Source organism: Myotis davidii, unplaced genomic scaffold (genome assembly GCF_000327345.1).
Source record: "Myotis davidii unplaced genomic scaffold, ASM32734v1 scaffold265, whole genome shotgun sequence".
NCBI classification, from domain to species: domain Eukaryota; kingdom Metazoa; phylum Chordata; class Mammalia; order Chiroptera; family Vespertilionidae; genus Myotis; species Myotis davidii.
In genome coordinates, this window is record NW_006296627.1 from 4,668,271 (window position 1) to 4,686,140 (window position 17,870).

Below are 17,870 nucleotides of genomic sequence, written 5' to 3' on the forward strand. Positions count from 1 at the left end.
AACGTCTGTTATAGCTCTTATCTAGTATCAGTCGGCTTATTTCATGGACTAGTCTAGTTTTATTCTGGTCACTGCTCTATTTACGTAGCACCTTAAAATGGCATTTCTTTTAGTATATTCCTAACAGTTACTTGAATTTTTTTTCATTAATAACATCTATTAAGTGATTTACTCAATGCCAAATTCTGTACTGGAAAAAAAACCACCAGATAAATAAGGCATGATGTTCACTCTCAAGAAATTTGCAATTCAGTGTATTGCTGTGACTAATCTCTCCTGACAGGTAAGGGGGGGAAAGCCTTAGGAAAAGAAGAACTTGCCCTAATCACACAATAAGCCATGATCAGTTGGAATTAAATTATTTTAGTCCTTGTCTTTAGACACTGCTTTTCTTTTTTAAAAATATGTTTTTATTGATTTTAGAGAGAGAGAGAGAGAGAGATATCGATGATCGATCGATCAGCTGCCTCCTGCCCACCCCCTGCTGGGGATTAAGCCCACAGTCTGGGCATGTGCCCTGACCAGGAATCAAATCAGTGACCTCCTTGTGCATGGGTCAACACTCCACTACTGAGCCACACCGGCCAGGCTAGATACACTGCTTTTCAGTGTGTACTGCTACTTCAGGCAGCGGATGTTAGGCACTCTGATACACTCACCACTTTCTCTACAAGAGCTCAGAGGGCCTTGTCTTTGTCTGTGAGGAGAATGGAAATGATCGTTCCCACCCTCATGGCTCCTGCACAAGTGTTTCTAATAGAGCAAGTGATATCCCGGAGTGAACATAAGGAGTAGGACCTAGAGTCAGCAGAGCCATTCAGGTTGGTGGACCTGAACTCTCCCTCAGTCTAAACAGACCATTTTAAGAAGAGTGTTTTAAATCTGTCTAATGCACCTCCATTCTGGAGGTTAAGCTGGGTGTTATGGAGGGCAGTCTTGCAAGAAGCCGTTCAGCTGTGTGCTATCTTTCCTGGCACCTTCCTGGGACAAATTCTTCTTGTTCTGTGCTGGTTGGCAAGGACTCTTCATACAGTTGAATAGCTGAGAGCAGTTACCTAAATTTCTTGGCTCAAAAATGGCTGTCTTAGCAGGAAATAAATTATAGTAAGTTGGTATGGTCCATTGAACAAGGAATTGCACTGTGAACCAGGAGGCTGGCATTTAGACACACTAATTAGATTTGCCTAATAACTGTGATCAGTTGCATCTCTGCTTATGCTGTTATATGCTTTGTGAAATGGGCATGAAACCTACCTCTTACCCAGTTGAAAGTCTTTTTTGAATGAATATAAAGTCTAATATTGCAGAAGTGGCAGGTAAAAGTTAGTGGTATATCTAAGGGGCAGATATTTCTGAGATGGTAGAAAAGAGAAAATTAACATTTATCGAATAACAACCATGTGCCAGGCACTGATAATGTATTTTCTGATTTAATTCCTATAATAGTTCCATGAGGTAAGTATTATAACCTTCCTTTTTTCAGGTGGAAAATGAGGCTCAGAGAAGCTAAATGTCATGCCTAAGGTCACACAGCCAGTAAGAGGCAGAGCTGTGACCCTTGCTCAGGCTGACTTCAAACCAAGTGTTCTTTCTACTGCATTATGCTGCTGTAGGGGATCTGCATGTTTTGTTTCTGTGTTTAGAGCAGAGTCTTATAGAGACCCAAAAGTAAAGATAAGTCGGAGTGAAAACTTGATTGAGGTTTAGGGGCAGTAACAGAAAGCAGCATTATCAGATCAACTTCTGGTCCAATCCCGAGTAGCAGAAGCAGGGCTGTGGGAGGATATGTTGTCGGTGATGGTGATTGGTGGGTGAGTCTAAAGGAGCTGCTTGGTTTACTTTGCCCCCATTCATTAGTGCCTTAGGTGGCTGACCTGTTACTCTTCTCTGCAGGGTAAAGCCCACAGCTTGAAGCCGAGCGTAAGGGAGAAGCTGGCGGGCAGCCCGGTTCGCTCTTACGAAGACGTAAGCCAGCGAGTCTATCTCTACGAGGGACTCATAGGTGAGAAACAGACCGGAAGGTCGCTGGCACTGGAAGGAAGCTGGACTCAGCCCGGGGGAGAGGGTGGAACTGAACAAGTAGCTGCTTGGCTCTTTGCTGATCTCAATGCTGATGTTAGAGGGCATTTTTACGTCTGAAGCAGGTGACTTACTGGGTCTGGAAGAAGCGGTGGGTGAAACTTTCTAGAAGAGACTGGATCTTGGTATTAATCAATAGCCTCTGTGTTTCTGTCTTCCTTTCTTTCCTTTCTTGCTACCATGATCCTTCCTGCTTGCAAACCGGCAGGAAGGGACAAAGGATCGATGTGGGACCAGTTAGAGGATGCTGCTATGGAGACCTTTTCTATGAGTAACCACCTTTCTTTGTGTGCGGTGTTCATCCCTCCTGCTCGGGGGATTGGGCCTCACTCGGAGGCAGTGGGGCTCTAGATCCGGGGTGGAGAGGCTCAGGTTTCCTTTGCTTTGGGATTTGTAATGACTCCCATTTACTCTACTTTGGTTGCCAACTATATTCTTTAAATGTTGTATAAGCCCCTAAAGACCTCTATCCTACACAGGTAAAGAGCGTTCTACGTTATGGGACCAAATGCAGTTCTGGGAAGATGCGTTCTTAGATGCTGTGATGTTGGAGAGAGAAGGGATGGGTATGGACCAGGGTCCCCAGGAGATGATAGACAGGTATGAGGCTTAGGAAATCCTTGGGAAAATTCAGCCTTTTCGTAGTTGGTTCTGTGGTCTCCCACCTGAGGGCTGACTTGTCCCTGGTCTCCTGCTTAGGTACCTGTCACTGGGAGAGCATGACCGGAAACGCCTCGAGGATGATGAAGATCGTTTGCTGGCCACGCTTTTGCACAACCTGATCTCCTATATGCTGCTGATGAAGGTAGCGTCGATTTTGCTTATGCCTAGCTGCTGCTGAAGGACAAGGCTCATGCCCATCATGTGAATTCTGGGGCAGCTGGGGAGCTGACAGAACATCTCACTAGGGCTCTCTTTCTGATTGAAAGTCTCAGGCCTCTCTGCAGCTCACACAAGCTTCATTTATCTGAAGCTGGCAGGCTGTTGTCCTAAGAAAGATTGCAAAGGTGATTGATGATTCCAACCCATTTGTTTCCTTTGAATTTTAAATGGGGTTCCTTTGCTAAATAGTTTTAGGATTCCAGTAGAGCTTCCCACAGAATACAATGAATTTAAAAAAAATTTTAAGTAGTTGGTTCTAAAAAGTTTAAAAAGGATTCTCAGGATTCACTTTTTAGCACTAGCCCTTTATCATAGAATTTTCCATAGATATAAAAAGGGTTACTTATTTAAAAAGTAATGGTAGCTTCTAGTTTGACATGGTTGTACAGTGGGGTCTTGACTTACGAGTTTAATTCATTCCGTGACGGAGCTCATAACTCAAATTACTCGTATGTCAAATCTTAAAGTGAACGGGTGAGACACATGATACTGGGCTGATGTTGTGGCATTCACTGTGACATTCGCTGTGCCAACTAGCGGTGGGGTATCTGAAGCTGGCTCGTAACCCGAATTTTAGCTCGCAACTCAAAGCAAAAAATCGGCCGAGAGACGGCTCGTATCTCGAAAAACTCGTTAGTCGGGACACTTATAAGTCAAGGACCCACTGTACTTGGTGTTTATAGCTGTGGGGAAAGTATGTTACCAAATAGAAGAGTTAAGGGACTTAGTGAGTAGAAGAGAGTTGTTTTGACAATGAGCCCCTGGGTTTCTCCTCCCCCTGTTCTCCCAGCCTCTCTAAATGTGCAGGGATTGGTTGATCAAATATAGAGAATGCCTTCCAGGTAGGCCCTCTTAGTTTGTTTCATTTTCTGTTGTAAGTCTCACTCTACTCTGTTGAACTGGAAGGGTTCTAGTTACCTCTGGTTGGGAAAGGGTGCTGACCCTAAGGCAGTGGTCGGCAAACCTCGGCTCGCAAGCCACATGCAGCTCTTTGGCCCCTTGAGTGTGGCTCTTCCACAAAATACCACGTGCGGGTTCGCTCATACAGTGCAATTGAAACTTTCTTGCCCATGCGCAGAAGTCGGTTTTCGGCCTGGGCGAGTCTATTTTGAAGAAGGACTGTTGATATTTGGCTCTGTTGACGAATGAGTTTGCCGACCACTGATTTAGGCCAATAAATATTTTTGAGGTACGTTTGCTGAGGTCGACCCCTTCCAGCTCTCCCATCCACGCTCGTCTGTCTGGAACAAGTAAACAAGACGAGTGTGGATGGGAGAGTTGGAAGGGGTTGACCTCAGCCAACGTACCTCAATCAGATTGAGGACGTTTTTAGCAAAGGCCAGCTTAGGAGTACCCTAATTAAGTTTATTAATGTACCTACCTATATAGTTTAAGTTTAAAAAATTTGGCTCTCAAAAGAAATTTCAATCGTTGTACTGTTGATATTTGGCTCTGTTGACTAATGAGTTTGCCGACCACTGGGCTAAGGTGTCCTGGCTATGAGTGAGTACACAGTGTTGCTACTCTAAGTCACTGTTTGTGAATTATACTCTAAGGAATCCTGGGGGGCTTTTAGAGCCGCATCAGGGATGAATGGTACAGTATTGGTTGGGGATAGGGAGGAAGTGTCTCCTTAAGCCCCAGTCACTTAAACCAGAACTGCTCTGAAAGCCACTTCTCTACCGAAGCCACCGAGAGACAGACCGGGGTTTTTCTGGCAGAACACACATGGAGTGTTTTCTCCCCTGTTCAGTGATACACTTCCCGCAGACAGCAGGAAACTTACTGGTGCATTCCCCCTACCTAAGCTGCGAGCAGAGCAGGTCCCTTAGAAAGATCCTCTTCTGGCTTCCCAGGTACAGAAGAATGACATCCGGAAGAAGGTGAGGCGCCTGATGGGAAAGTCCCATATTGGGCTTGTGTACAGCCAGCAAATCAATGAAGTACTTGATCAGCTGGCCAACCTGGTAAGCATCTCGGGGCTGTTCCTTGGGCTCCCTTCCACGGCACTTGCCAGCCTCCCAGGCTTGGGCCTCGTGGCCTCATGCGGAGGCTTCCCACTGGCCATTTCTAGGCTTGCATATGTTCTAAGTCCCCAATTTTGAAAATAGAATTACTCTACGTGAGGCCTTAGCCTTTCTGTTCTATGATAGGATTCTCTGTACTAAATGGCTAGTGCAGCCATTTAACACGTGGTCCGTGGACCCCTGAGGGTCCACCAGGTGAAAACTATTTTCATAAGAATACTAAAATGTTATTTGCCTTTTTTACTGGTTGAATTTGCACTGATGGTGGGTAAAACTACTGTGCCTTAACACAATGAAGGCAGTGGCACCAAACCATGCCAGTGGCCACTGTAGTCCTCACTTCCATGCATTGCATTCTCAGTTAAAACAAAAGAATGTCCTTGATGAAAGCAGTTAAAATTAATTTTATTGTATCTGATCCTTGATTATATGTCTTTGTAATATTCTGTGTGACAAAATGAGACATTTGCATAAAATATTTCTACTGTAAGCCAAAATATGATCATTTCAAGGAAGAGCAGTTGTGACCGTTTGAGTTGCAAGGTGAACTGGCAGCATTGTTCATGGGACATCATTTTACTCGGAAGAATGGCTAACAAACTATGGTTATTCATTGTTGGGTCTGGCACTTAAACGTGAAGCTTCCGGATATTTAAACACTTTTCAATTGTGATTGATGATGATGTTAATAAGTGTGGATATTTGATATTATGAAATATGTCAACATTCAGAAGAACTGCATAACTTGATGAACCAGTATTTTACAAATGACTAATGTGTCATGTTACAAACTCAAGTATAGGTAAAAGAGCAGAGCAGATCCCTTATTAAGATCCTCAAAATGTGAGGCAGAAAAATGGATTTTTAACAAAGTGCAGACTGTTCACTGATGTGTTTTCAATTCCACATTGCAACCAAGTTTTTTAGAAATGGCTACTTCTCAAGTTTTGGTACAGTGTCAAAGAAGGATGTGCATATTTATCTGGGAAGGCTATTAAAATACTCCTCCCCTTTCCAAATATATATCTGTGAGGCCAGGTTTTCTCTCTATGTCCTCACCTAAGCAATATATCACAACAGATTGAATGCAGAAGCAGATATGAGGATACAGCTATTTTTTTATTAAACCAAACTTTAAAGAGATTTGCAAAAAAAATAAAGCAGTGCCATCCTTCTAATTTTTGTTTTGGGAAATATAATTGTTTTACCAAAAATATGTTATTTATATTACTATGCTTCAACTTATTATTCATAAGCTTTTGGGGGTTGTCAGTGATTTTTAAGGAGTATAGGAGTTCTGAGACCAAACAATTTGAGAGCACTTCCCTGGTGGCCAATGGCCAGCAGATAGCACGCTACTAAGAAAGCTTATATGTATTTAATTGCTGAATGGGGGATTCTTGGCACTCTGTGAGAGGGATGTATGTATGGACGTCCCTAAAAGATCTCTCTTTCCTCAGAATGGCCGTGATCTCTCTGTCCGGTCCAGTGGTAGCCGGCACATGAAGAAGCAGACATTTGTGGTACATGCAGGGACAGACACAAATGGAGATATCTTTTTTATGGAGGTAGGTGCTGGCTCATGCTAGAGGCCCAAAGGAACATTTGAATGTCACAAGGAACTCCTAGAACTGATGCCAGGATATTTTACCGTTTATCTCATTCACCTTCATGATCCATTTAGCATTAAATTGTCAGGTTCTTATGCAAATAATATAATAGTTATTCCCCATCATTTCTTTCACATATTTATATTTATATTTATATAATAAATGATATAGTCACATTATCCATAAGTCAGAACAACATAATATGATACATACGTTGGGAAGCCTTGCTCTCATTCTTATCTATATCCACCTCCCCCTTCCTCTTATAAGTAACCACTTTTATTGGTTCCCTTTGTATCTTCCAGTTTTTTTACACAAACACAATAAAAACTGAACATAAATTCTTATTTTTCTCCTTTCTTAGCACATTGTATCTATCCCTGATCTGTACCTTTTTTCATTAGACATATCCTGGAGACCTTCAACATCAGTTTTTTTTAAAAAAGAGCTTTTTCATTCTTTCCACAGCTGCATAGTATTTCACTGTGTGGCTCTACCATAGCTCATTTAACCAGTTGGTATATGTGTACCCTTGGTTTTCTTCCAGATTTTTGCTGTTGCTAATAACCTACTATGAATGATGCTGTGCCTGCTTCATTTCATACATGTGTAGGTTTATCTAAGAGTTTCCAGAACCTTTTGATGTACTAGACAACGCTCCAACCAACAGAGCCACACCAGCCAGGCTCCACCTATTTTTTTTTAAACAATGCTTCATTGAATATCCTTAAATATATATCTCTGCACACTCACATGAGAATTTCTATAGGATAGCCCTGGCCAGTGGCTCAGTGGATTGGGCATCATCCCATGCACTGAAAGGTTGCTGGTTCAATTCTCGGTCAGGGCACGTGCCTGGGTTGTGGGCTTGATCCCCGATAGGGGGCATATAGGAGGCAGCCGACCCATGTTATGCTCTCACATATATGTTTCTCTCTTCTTCCTTTCTCACTTAAAATCAAACTATTCTTTAAAAAAGTTTTTAAAAAGATAATTCCTATAAGATCGATTCTTAGTGTGAAATTTCTAAATCAAGGTTATATACATTTAAAATTTTGATCAATTCTGCCAAGTTGCCATTCCTAAAACTATGCCAGTTTGCACCTAGACCAGCCGCATAGGCGAGTATGACATATTATTACCATCATCTCCCTAGGCTAGAAATTAGGTGTTCTCCTAAATACTTGCCCCTCTCCTTTACAAGATGTTCTTCTAGGATTATGGAGAATGGAACGGTATTGTCCATTTTCCACATGGGAAAAAACTGAGTTAGACTGGGGTAGAACCCAGGTTTCTGACTCTTACTCAGCTACTTTGGACCTTTTCTTCACAAGGCTTTTAGGAGCCCAGGAAACTCTTAGGTAATCAGTTAAATCTGGTAGTCTTGTATGCTCCTTATTTACTCACCTCATGTTTATGGAGCACACATTATATGGTAGGCACTCTGCTGGACTTGGGCTTTCAGCAGTGAATAAGGGAGACGTGGTTTCTGCGGCCCTTGCAGAGTTGACAAGCCCTTTCAGATGTCAGATAATGAAATAAGCAGTGTCATAAAGTGCGATGAGCATTGTGAGAGATGTTCAAGGCAGGTGTTATGGGAATGCATAGCAGAGGGCCTAGGAGTCATGGAGGACCCCTCAGAAATGACCTTCGAGCTTAGATCTGAAGAGCAGGGGTTAATGGTAGGAGTGGGGGAGTGTTCCAGGGACATTTGAGGTGTAGAGAGAGGGAAAGGAAGGAGTCTTGCATGACTCCTGCACATCTGGCGTGGGCACTGGGTGGATGGTGACGCCATTACTCATACAGGGGACTTAGAAGGAGGATCTGCCCAGGTGAAGATGTTGAGTGGAGATTGGAGATGAATTTGAGGTGCCCCCTGTGAGACATCCAGATAGAGGGAGGTCAGGAACTCAGGAAGATAGGTCTCATGTGGAGAAAGATTTGAGAGCCATCCACATGATCATCATAATTATTATATTGCTTCTATCATAATTGTTGTTAGAGCAGCTAACACTAGGGTGCTTTCTATGTGACTGGCTTTGTTCTAAGCAGTTGATGCAAAGTTATTTAATCTTCACAATAACTCCATGAAGTTATTACTATTATTCTCCTCGTCTCACATGAGAGGAAAAGTAGATGCAGGCTTATTTGCTGAAGGAGGCATAGCTGCAGAAGAGGACAGTGGAACCTCACCCAGGCAGTCTGCGCTTAGCTCTGCTCTTAGCCACTGTGCTGTGATGTCTCCCATAATACCTCTGCCCCAGGGAGACTGTTGAGCAAGAAGAGGATGTGAAGGAAGACTTTGCTTTTTAATGTTTATCATCCTGTATGTATAATTTTTTTGCAATAAGTATTGTCCATCACTTGTGAATTAATTTTTGTAAAGACTTATGCAGAGCCCTGGCCGGTGTGGTTCAGTTGGTTGAGTGTCGTCCCATGTACCGAAAGATTACAGGTCAGGGCACATGCCCAGGTTATGCGCTTGATCCCCGGTAGAGGGCATGCAGGAAGCAGCCAATGTTTCACTCTCACATCAGTGTTTCTCTCTTTCCCTCTTCCTTCCTCTCTCTCTCTAAAAAAAAAAAATCAATAAAAAGTTTTGTGTTTTTTTAAAGATGTATGCACAACTAGGGCCAAATCAAGTTAGAAATGTGTTGATTCCATTTTTTCTCCTTGATTAAGCCTGCCATGACCCCCTGCCTTTGTGCTTATCAACAGAGGTACTCCTCAGGTTATAAGGTGGAGGCATGAGCTGTCCGCTGAGTACTTTAAATCCAGAACATGTAAGAGGTAATGAACATTGATGGGAGTGAAAAGTGAGCCTGGCTGGCATAATTCAGTGGTTGAGTGTCAACCTATAAACCAGGAGGTCACGGTTCAATTCCTGGTCATGCCTGGGTTGCGGACTCGATCCCCAGTCGGGGGTGCAAGAAGGCAGATGATCAGTGATTCTCTCATCATTGATATTTCTATCTCTCTCTCCCTCTCCCTTCCGCTCTCAAATAAAAAAAAATTACACATTTTTAAAAAGAAAAGTGCTTACAGATTCCTTTTCTTTCAATAAACCTTCCAATGTACAAAGTGTCCAGCAGTTCAGGGTCTGTGTCTTCATCTAAGGAAGACGATGAGCATAAGTCAGAGACCCTGACCCTGGGGATGCCCCAGAACCAGTTGTCCCAACAGTGTCGTGTGGCCTGGGATGCGCGGGCCCCGCGGGGACAGGAACGCTGACCCGCTCTCGGGGCCCCTCCAGGTGTGTGATGACTGCGTGGTGCTGCGCAGCAACATCGGGACAGTGTACGAGCGCTGGTGGTACGAGAAGCTCATCAACATGACCTACTGCCCCAAGACCAAGGTGCTGTGCTTGTGGCGCAGAAACGGCTCGGAGACCCAGCTCAACAAGTTCTACACAAAGAAGGTACCCATGGGCTCTGTGGGTTGGGGGTGGGCGTGGAGGGCAAAGTGTTGAGTTTCTTGTACGGGAGTTAAAGTTCCAAAATCCATGGCTAGAGCCCCACTTTTGCCTCTGGCTGCCGTGTGGGATTCGTGAAGCTGTCCTGAGGTCCGGGCAGTGGCCCAGGCCCTCAGGAGCCCCTGCGGAGTCGAGGTGGGGAGACCTGGAAGGCTTGAGTGACACGGCTCTCTCCCGGTGCCGCAGTGTCGGGAGCTGTACTACTGTGTGAAGGACAGCATGGAGCGTGCCGCCGCCCGGCAGCAGAGCATCAAACCTGGTAAGGAGAGAGCTCCCTGAGCGCGTGCCCCCGTGTGTGTTCATCAGCCTCCGTTCGTGTCAGAGGCCTGGCAAGGACGTCAGGCTATGGACTCCCTGTCCCCCAGCGAGCTGACCACCTGCTCCCTCACCGCAGGGCCTGAACTAGGTGGCGAGTTCCCCGTGCAGGACATGAAGACTGGTGAGGGTGGCTTGCTGCAGGTCACCCTAGAAGGGATCAATCTCAAGTTCATGCACAACCAGGTAGGTGCAGGTGGCAGCCCAAGGCTTCCTGGCCCTTGTTCCATCTGCATTAGGATCAGTGTCAGGGTCCCCAGGGCTTTCCCAGTGAGCGTGAGAGAGGGCCTCAGGGGCTAGTGGGAGAGCTGGAGCAGCTGGACCGGGGACAGATCAGAGAGGAGGGCATGAGACGCTGACAGCCCCTTGGAGGTGCAGGAGGGCGGTTCTGTGGGAGACCCGGGAAGAGAGGGCGCCTCGTCGTCAGACTCACGAGACAGCACAGTGTGAGTGGGAGCGTCTCACTTGGCCCTTCGCAGCGTCTGCCTTCCCTGTGCCCAGGGCACACTCCTGCTTGGTGGTTTTGCTTTGAGTCTAGACCAGCTGATCTCGCTCGTGTGTCTGGTGTGCGTAGTTTGTGTGTGCGTGTGTGAGTAGCTTGTCTCTATCCTACTGGCGTGTTTGCTTTTTCTCCTGCTGATTCCTCTTCCTCCTCTTTTCCTCCCTCCAAGTGTCGGTTCTGCCCCGCCTCACAGGCCCACCCCCTTCCTTTGACCGGGACACCTCAGGATCCGTCTCTCCCGCACTGTGATTCCACAGTAGGAGCTGACTTGCTTCTTTCTCCTGGTCCTTAACTCAATGTTACTTTTTTTCTCTGTGGACATCCCTTAAGCTAATTCCTTTCTGAGGCCAGCACATCATCCCCGGTCCGTTCCCAGTTCTGACTCTTCACCAAGTGCCTCCCCTCCCCCTTCCCTGTTCCTCTCCTGAGGCTCAGAGCCAGATCCGCGTGTGGGAGCCACAGCCCTGGCCAGGCAGCAGATACCAGGAGGGGAACATCTAGAGTCCGTGCCTCCTCCCTCCACTTGCCGCGCTAGTTCTTCAGGAGTCTAGCTGGGCAGCTTTGGTGCGATGGCAGTGTTTTCCTTAGTATGTTGATTAGTGGTAACAGTAATGTTGTCAGTGGTACCCAAGTACTTGTCTGGACCCTGAAGGTGCTGACACTTCTTGGGGAGCAGGCTTCTTAACCACATTTTAGTGCTGTGGCCTCCACCAATGCCTCACCTTCTGAAGACAGGATCTCAACACCCAGATGCCCTCACCGGGTCCCACCCTCGGTATATGGCCCCTTCGGACGGACCTAACGTCTAACTGTTACAAAGCACGTCTGAGCTGGTCTGGAGTTAAGGCTTTGCCCCAGAAGAGAGAGATCCTACAGAGGGCGGATCCGAGCCTGACTGACAGTGAGATGAGGGCCACAGAGCCGTCAGCTGGGGTTGAGGAGCCTGGGACCCTCCAGGGGCGTGACACAGTTGGGGCAAACAAATGGCAAAAGCATGGTCTTTGGAGTCAGGACTGACTGGGATTCGGAGCCCAACTTTGTTATTCACGGGCAAGTAAACTGTGTGACCCCCAGGGTCCTCCTCTGTGAAGTGAGGGTGGACCTCTGTGCTGTGCCTCATAGATGGAAGGATTGCACGTAGCATTGGCAGAGCTCCCAGTGGGTGCTCATGAGTGGTAGCTGTTGTTGTCATCACCTCGTGCTTCTTGGGAGAGCCTGGATCCTGTTCCAAGGAAGATAGCAGCGCCTCACCCCAAGGACAGTCTGAGGGGAGCTTTGCGCCCGTGCCAGCCCTCTGCGCCGGAGGAGGATGCATGGAAGGGTAGAGAGCTGATGGGCTAAGTGGGGGGACCCCTGGGGCACAGTGTCCCACAAATGCTGCCCTGGACACAGGGTCCGGGCGGGCAGCCCAAGCCAGCAGAGGGGCCTTTGGGTGGGTTTGACCATTAAAACTAACGCCTTCATTTCTCTCCCATGCTTTCTCCTCCGGCCAGGAGCGGAAGGTACATGCCCTTTCTGCTATCTTCGCTTCTTAGCGCTTTTGAGTCATGTGTGTATGTGTGTGTGTGCGCGCGTGTGTGTATGTGTGTGTGTGTGTGTGTGTGTTCTTCTGTCCTCCCTTTGGGAACTAGGTTTTCTGTGTGGGGGAGGGGCTGTAGCGGTGAGAGGGGGCTTGTGGGCAGGGGAGCCTCTGGGCCTTACCCCCTCCTCCCTCTCTTTCAGGTTTTCATAGAGCTGAATCACATTAAAAAGTGCAATACAGTTCGAGGCGTCTTTGTCCTGGAGGAATTTGGTAATTACACTATTTTGCTCTTAGGTCTGGACTCACATGGCAGTAACTCAAACCTCGGAGCTCCAGAGGAGGCCTAGAGGCAGAGAACCTCTGCAGAGAGGCCTGGAGGGCAGGCGTGGTAGGGAAGAGAAGAGCCCCGAGAGGACAGAGGGGAGGAGGAAGAGACAGTGGCGGCTAGGGAGTGGGTCCCAGAGAGCACGTGGCCTTAGCCGGGTTAGCGTTTGGAGGTGGCACTGCAGGAGCTCCGTGCACTGGCACCAGGTTCCCTCAGTTGGCCAGCCAGTGGTCAGAAAGTTCTGGGGCAGAGCAGTCAGGCCATCCCCACACCTGCTAGGTCACACCACCTGCTCCGAGCCTCCTAGTAGCCCAGGGTGCCATCCATGCACCCAGTGCCTCTCCAGCGTCTGCCCAGCCCCTGTGCTGGAAGAGGGGCAAGTGGCGGCCCAGGCAGACTCACTCTAGAAGGCAGAGAAGCCTAGTGGACCCCAGGGGCAGACGGGGCAGCTGGAGCTGGAAGCCAGGAGCCAGCCTCCCCCAGGCCCAGTGGACCTGTAGTGCAGGGGTTCTCACCGTGGGGCTTTGAGTTCCTGCTGTGTTTGTGCTTCATTCTTTTGTGCCCCTCATCGCTGCTATGAAAACCTTCGTTCTCCAGCAGGTAACGTGGCCCGGGCTGTGCTGCCTCCCCCCAGGCTCCACCTGGGGCCCTGCGGTGGGTGGGGCGGGCTCCCTTCAACCAAGGCAGCTGCTCACATCGCCAGTCCGTCTTCTCTCCCCTCCCTCTTCCTTCCCAGCCTCCCCCACCCGTGCTGGCTCACTGGTTCTGAGGTTCTCCCCGTGTACTCCCTCTCTTCTGCCAGAGAGAGCTTGGGGGGAATCTTCCGACTCAGGAGAGGACCTGCGCTTCTTGCTCCACCTTTGTTGGGTTTATTCCCTGGTAGCCCTGGGTCCCTGAATTCACCTCCCAGGGCCAGGAGGTGTGGCCAACTCTCATCCTACCTTTCTGGTCCCCAGGGGACGTCATGCCCGGCTTCTCCCAACTGCAGGGGCCATGATGATGGCTGCGCCTGTGCCCTACGCCTTCCCCTGGCCAAGCAGAACCCTGCATGGCTGGGGCAGGGGCGACTCTGAGTCTGGCATTTGGGGCTGTGGACGTGTGTACCTTGCCTGATGCCTCCTGTCACCTCCCTCCCGGGTGCTGTGCTCGCCTGCCTCTCCTGCTCGGTGTGTCTGCTCCAGAGCCCTCTGACGCTCTCCCTCACACAGGCGGGCCTGGCCTCTCCTGCCACTCAGGAAAGGAAACGTACACATCTGGTGGGTTTAGTATCAACACGCCTCATCCAGCCTCAGGACGCTCTGTGTCGGGGCTGGGAGTACAGTTTCGGCTGGTGACAGGGATGCAGCTCTCTTCTCCCAGCCCGACTGGGGGTACTTCACCCTCCTGTGCTTCTCAGGGGCCCTGGACAGCAGCAGGGACCAGGCTGGTGAAAGATTAACCTGCTGCCGTGCCGGGGCTCCCAGAGAAGTGGGTAGAGTCACGGCCACCAGCAAGGAGCCATGCAGACCTCAGGGCAGTGTCTGGGGACGTGTCCTCTCCTCCTGCAGGGGCTGGACAGACGCTGCCCTAGCCTGAGCTGCAGCCCTAGGAGCAGCCCAGAGGGAAGGGCCCTGTGCCGGGCGCCGCCGCCTGGGGGAGCTCGGCACTACTCTTAGTTTTGAACTTTCTGTTTTGTTTTTTGCCCGTCCGGTTTTAGTTCCTGAAATTAAAGAAGTGGTGAGCCACAAGTACAAGACACCCATGGTGAGTGTGCCATCAACCCTGACAGGCCAGTCTGCACAGGGCTTCGGACAGAACGGGGGCTCTGCAAGCACAGGGTGAGGGGTGATAGGAGTGATCTGAGAGGCGAATTTGGTTCGGATGCCAGAGGTTCAGCTGAGGCTGACAGGTCTTCAGCCCTGGGGGAGAGACGTACACTGATCCCTTCTCCCACCGGCCAGCTCTGAGGCCTGGCTGAGGCCCGAGCCCAGGGCGAGGCGCGGGTTTCCCTGGCAGAGCTCTGTGTGAAGAGGTGAGGTCTCAGGGGTGTTGATCCACCTGGTTTTCTCCCCGTCTAGGCCCACGAGATCTGCTACTCGGTGTTGTGTCTCTTCTCGTATGTGGCTGCGGTCCGCAGCAGTGAGGACGACCTCCGAACCCCACCCCGGCCCGTCTCCAGCTGATGGAGGGTGACGGCTGCCCCAGCCCAGGGGCGCCCTGGCTTCTTGCCTCTTGCTGTTCCCCAGTGCACGATGCTGCTAAGACCAGATGCGGATGACGCGTGTTCTCTGCAAGCCCCTCGCGTGGCTTTGGTGGTTCCCAGTTATGTGTCTGTTGGTGTGTCTTAGTGTGTTCATCACAGGGCTGAGCTAGTCTCTTCCGCCTTCTCCCTCTTCACTCCCAGAAGACCAGCCTACTGTTCCCTCAGGGCTTGGTGTGTGAGTGTGTGTGAGTGTGTGTGTGTGTGTGTGTGTGTCTGTTGGGCCATTGGCTTCTAAGAACTCTTTGGCACAGGCCAGTGTGAGTCCACGCCTGCATGCCCTTGAGACATTTGTGTTGTGGCTCCGTGTCCTTGGCATTGTGACCTCCCAGCGCAGGACTCTGGCTCTTGTCCTCTGTGATCCGTCACAGCCCGACGCCTGGAACAGCCCCCTCTGGGGAGTGCGGGAAGCTTGAGGCTTCCTGAGAGGGGTAGGTGGCGAGAGGAGGGAGAGGCCGGGGCAGCAGCGTGAGTGGCAACCTCCCTGCTTCCTGACGCATTTCCTAAGCTGGCAGCTACCACCCGCCTGCCCGTGGGCCACACACAGTCTTGCTGCTGTCACCGTGGCCTCCACCACTCAGCGGAGCAGCTCTTCCCTGGGGGCTGCCTGGTCTTAGGCAGAGGAGAGCAGACTGGTTGGGGCCAGGAGACTCCCAGGAACCGGAAGGGGTGGGCAAAGGCCACGTTCGGTATACACACCCGTGTCTGCAGGCGCGTTCTCCTGGCACCGGGTGCCAGAGGGAGAGAGGGCCTGGGGGTGGGCAAGAGATGACTGTACATATTTATTTCAGCTCCACATTATTTATAGAAAATGTACAGACGCGTGAATGTGAAATAAATGTCCTTAACTCTCCGTGGGCTCCTGGCACTAAGTGATGCTTCCTCTCGCCTGGGCCTGAGGAAGGCTGGCCTGGACTCTACAAAGGCACCTCTGGTCTGAAGGGAGCGGGGAGATGAGATCACGCCCATCTGAGCTCCGGCGCTGAAGCCCAGCCTCCCACCTGCTGGCCACACAGGGCTCCTCCCCACGCTCCCTGGGCCCCCTGGGTCCTGTTAGGACCCGCAGAGGGCTGCTGCGCTCGGAATTGGCCACTAGAGGGGGCAGCCCAACCGGCTGACACCTGAGCAGAGATGAACTTGGCCGTGAAGGAAAAACCCGCACAGCGTCCCAGCTCTGGGTGTCCCTTCCAGGTGTGATCCCTAGTGCTGTCCCTCGGCCAGGACCTGGAGCTGCACACAGACACTGGGATGGGCCAGGAGTGTCGGGTTGGGTGGAATGTGGAGAAGCGACCCTGGGCCCGGCCGTCAGAACGTTGTTTTCTCTACCGTGGGGAAACCTCACCCTCCTTGGCAGGAAGGACCCTCTACACCACACTGTCAGGGCTCCTCGGAGACCTGCTGGCTTCCTCCTTCCAAAGGGAAACGATTGTCAGGTGTGGGCTCCCCGTCGTGGGATCCAGGTGTGCCTAGGCCATGGGTTTGTTGCCCACCAAGACCCCACAGCAGCCCCCAGGCTTTATGGGCACAGAACCGCAGCACTGCCCAGGCCCCGGCTGCTGTGACCGTGGCCACCAGAGCGAAGACAGTACTGAGCACGTGCGAGCGGGCAGGAGCCGGGTGTGCTGGCTCTGTGTTGAGGCACGTTCTCTATCACTGATCCTCCGTTTCCTCCTTTGAAAACTGGGCAGTGGGTGAAGACAGCTTCCGCCCAGGACTCATGTATTCTGAGTTTAGGGCTCCGCTCTGGGCCTCCTTTAACCGTTCAGTTTGCTCTGGAGACCAACTAAGTCTCCCTGTGCCTGTGAGAAACCCGTGGGACAGGACAAGCCAGGTCTCTGTGGTGCACTGATCTTTATTGCCCGTACCCCCGGGGAGAGCGGCAGGCCAGAAAGACGTCCGCAGCCATCATGTCCCAAGCTCACTCGCTCTTCGCCCCCACGATCTGAGAGCTTCAGCGGGAGCTCCGAAGGGTCAGTCTGCACAGTCCCCACACCTGCTCATCACCACTCTGCAGCCGGTGCTGCTCCAGCCGGCCCGGTCACACCGTGCACACGTGTCCAGCAGCGGGAGGAGGCTTGTCCAGCTCCCCCCAGGCTCCTGGCACACGGCCGGCATCCGGTGGCGCCTCTGACACAGATTCCCTCGTGAGTGAGCTGGACTAAGAGCCACCCGCACCCCGTTTCCGAGGGCTGTGGCCCTGCACCAGGGGCCAAGGCTGATTTGGGCCTGGGGCGGTTCCGAGCACATACCTGGCCGTCCCCAAGGAGGCAGCCTGGTCACTGAGGCACTGCAGAGAAGGAGGCTGTGCTGTGGGCTGCACCTTCTGGTACCACCCGTCCTCCCAGAGGCTGGGAGCAGCGGACATGGCGAACACTGCTCTTCTAGGCAGAGCAGCTGGGGCCCCTCCCGCTCTGCCACCCCGGCCCGGCGGGCTCCTCACCTCGCACCTCCAGGCGGCACTCACACTGTGCCTCGCCTTGCAGGTTGGTGGCCCTGCAGACGTAGACACCCCCATCGTAGGGGCAGGGCTTTCTGATCTCCAGGGTCAGCACGCCCTGCTTGCTGAACATGCGGAAGCGGGCGTCTCCTCCCAGGTCCAGGCCGTTCTTGAGCCAGGAGATCTTGGGCTATAAACCAGACAGTGGGAAGGAGGGGGACTCAGGTCGAGAGGGCCTGGCAGGGATGGAGGGAGATCGGCATTTGTGTTTCTGCTCCGGGGCTCCCACTGGAGTCCCAAACTGTCCAAGGCTGGGAGCGGAGAGCCGACGGGGAGTGCCAGGCCCCGCTCAGGGAGAGGCAGGGAGAAGGGGACGGCTCGAGGCCGGAGCTCTGCCGCCTGGGCCTGAGTTCCCTACCTTGGGGCTGCCTCGGACGGCACAGCAGAGAGTGGCATTGTA

At 50.9% G+C, this 17,870-nt stretch overlaps 2 protein-coding genes across 2 annotated transcripts in view; one reads left to right on the forward strand and one right to left on the reverse strand.

Annotated features, from left to right (window-relative positions):
- Nucleotides 1-15,826, forward strand: part of MADD (MAP kinase activating death domain) — a 37,345-nt gene extending 21,519 nt beyond the window's left edge. The window contains exons 23-34 of the mRNA XM_006772333.2: nucleotides 1,858-2,002; nucleotides 2,288-2,350; nucleotides 2,559-2,679; nucleotides 2,779-2,884; nucleotides 4,818-4,928; nucleotides 6,449-6,556; nucleotides 9,852-10,016; nucleotides 10,257-10,329; nucleotides 10,465-10,571; nucleotides 12,610-12,679; nucleotides 14,431-14,477; nucleotides 14,792-15,826. Coding sequence (XP_006772396.1) covers nucleotides 1,858-2,002; nucleotides 2,288-2,350; nucleotides 2,559-2,679; nucleotides 2,779-2,884; nucleotides 4,818-4,928; nucleotides 6,449-6,556; nucleotides 9,852-10,016; nucleotides 10,257-10,329; nucleotides 10,465-10,571; nucleotides 12,610-12,679; nucleotides 14,431-14,477; nucleotides 14,792-14,896 — 1,221 coding nt within the window. The 3' untranslated portion in view covers nucleotides 14,897-15,826. The remainder of the gene's footprint in view (nucleotides 1-1,857; nucleotides 2,003-2,287; nucleotides 2,351-2,558; nucleotides 2,680-2,778; nucleotides 2,885-4,817; nucleotides 4,929-6,448; nucleotides 6,557-9,851; nucleotides 10,017-10,256; nucleotides 10,330-10,464; nucleotides 10,572-12,609; nucleotides 12,680-14,430; nucleotides 14,478-14,791) is intronic.
- A 944-nt stretch (nucleotides 15,827-16,770) lies between these two features.
- MYBPC3 (myosin binding protein C, cardiac) overlaps nucleotides 16,771-17,870 on the reverse strand; it is a 26,778-nt gene continuing 25,678 nt past the window's right edge. The window contains 4 exon segments of the mRNA XM_015569479.1: nucleotides 16,771-17,100; nucleotides 17,223-17,260; nucleotides 17,414-17,600; nucleotides 17,829-17,870. The exon segment at nucleotides 17,829-17,870 is cut by the window's right edge and continues 27 nt beyond it. Coding sequence (XP_015424965.1) covers nucleotides 17,250-17,260; nucleotides 17,414-17,600; nucleotides 17,829-17,870 — 240 coding nt within the window. The 3' untranslated portion in view covers nucleotides 16,771-17,100; nucleotides 17,223-17,249.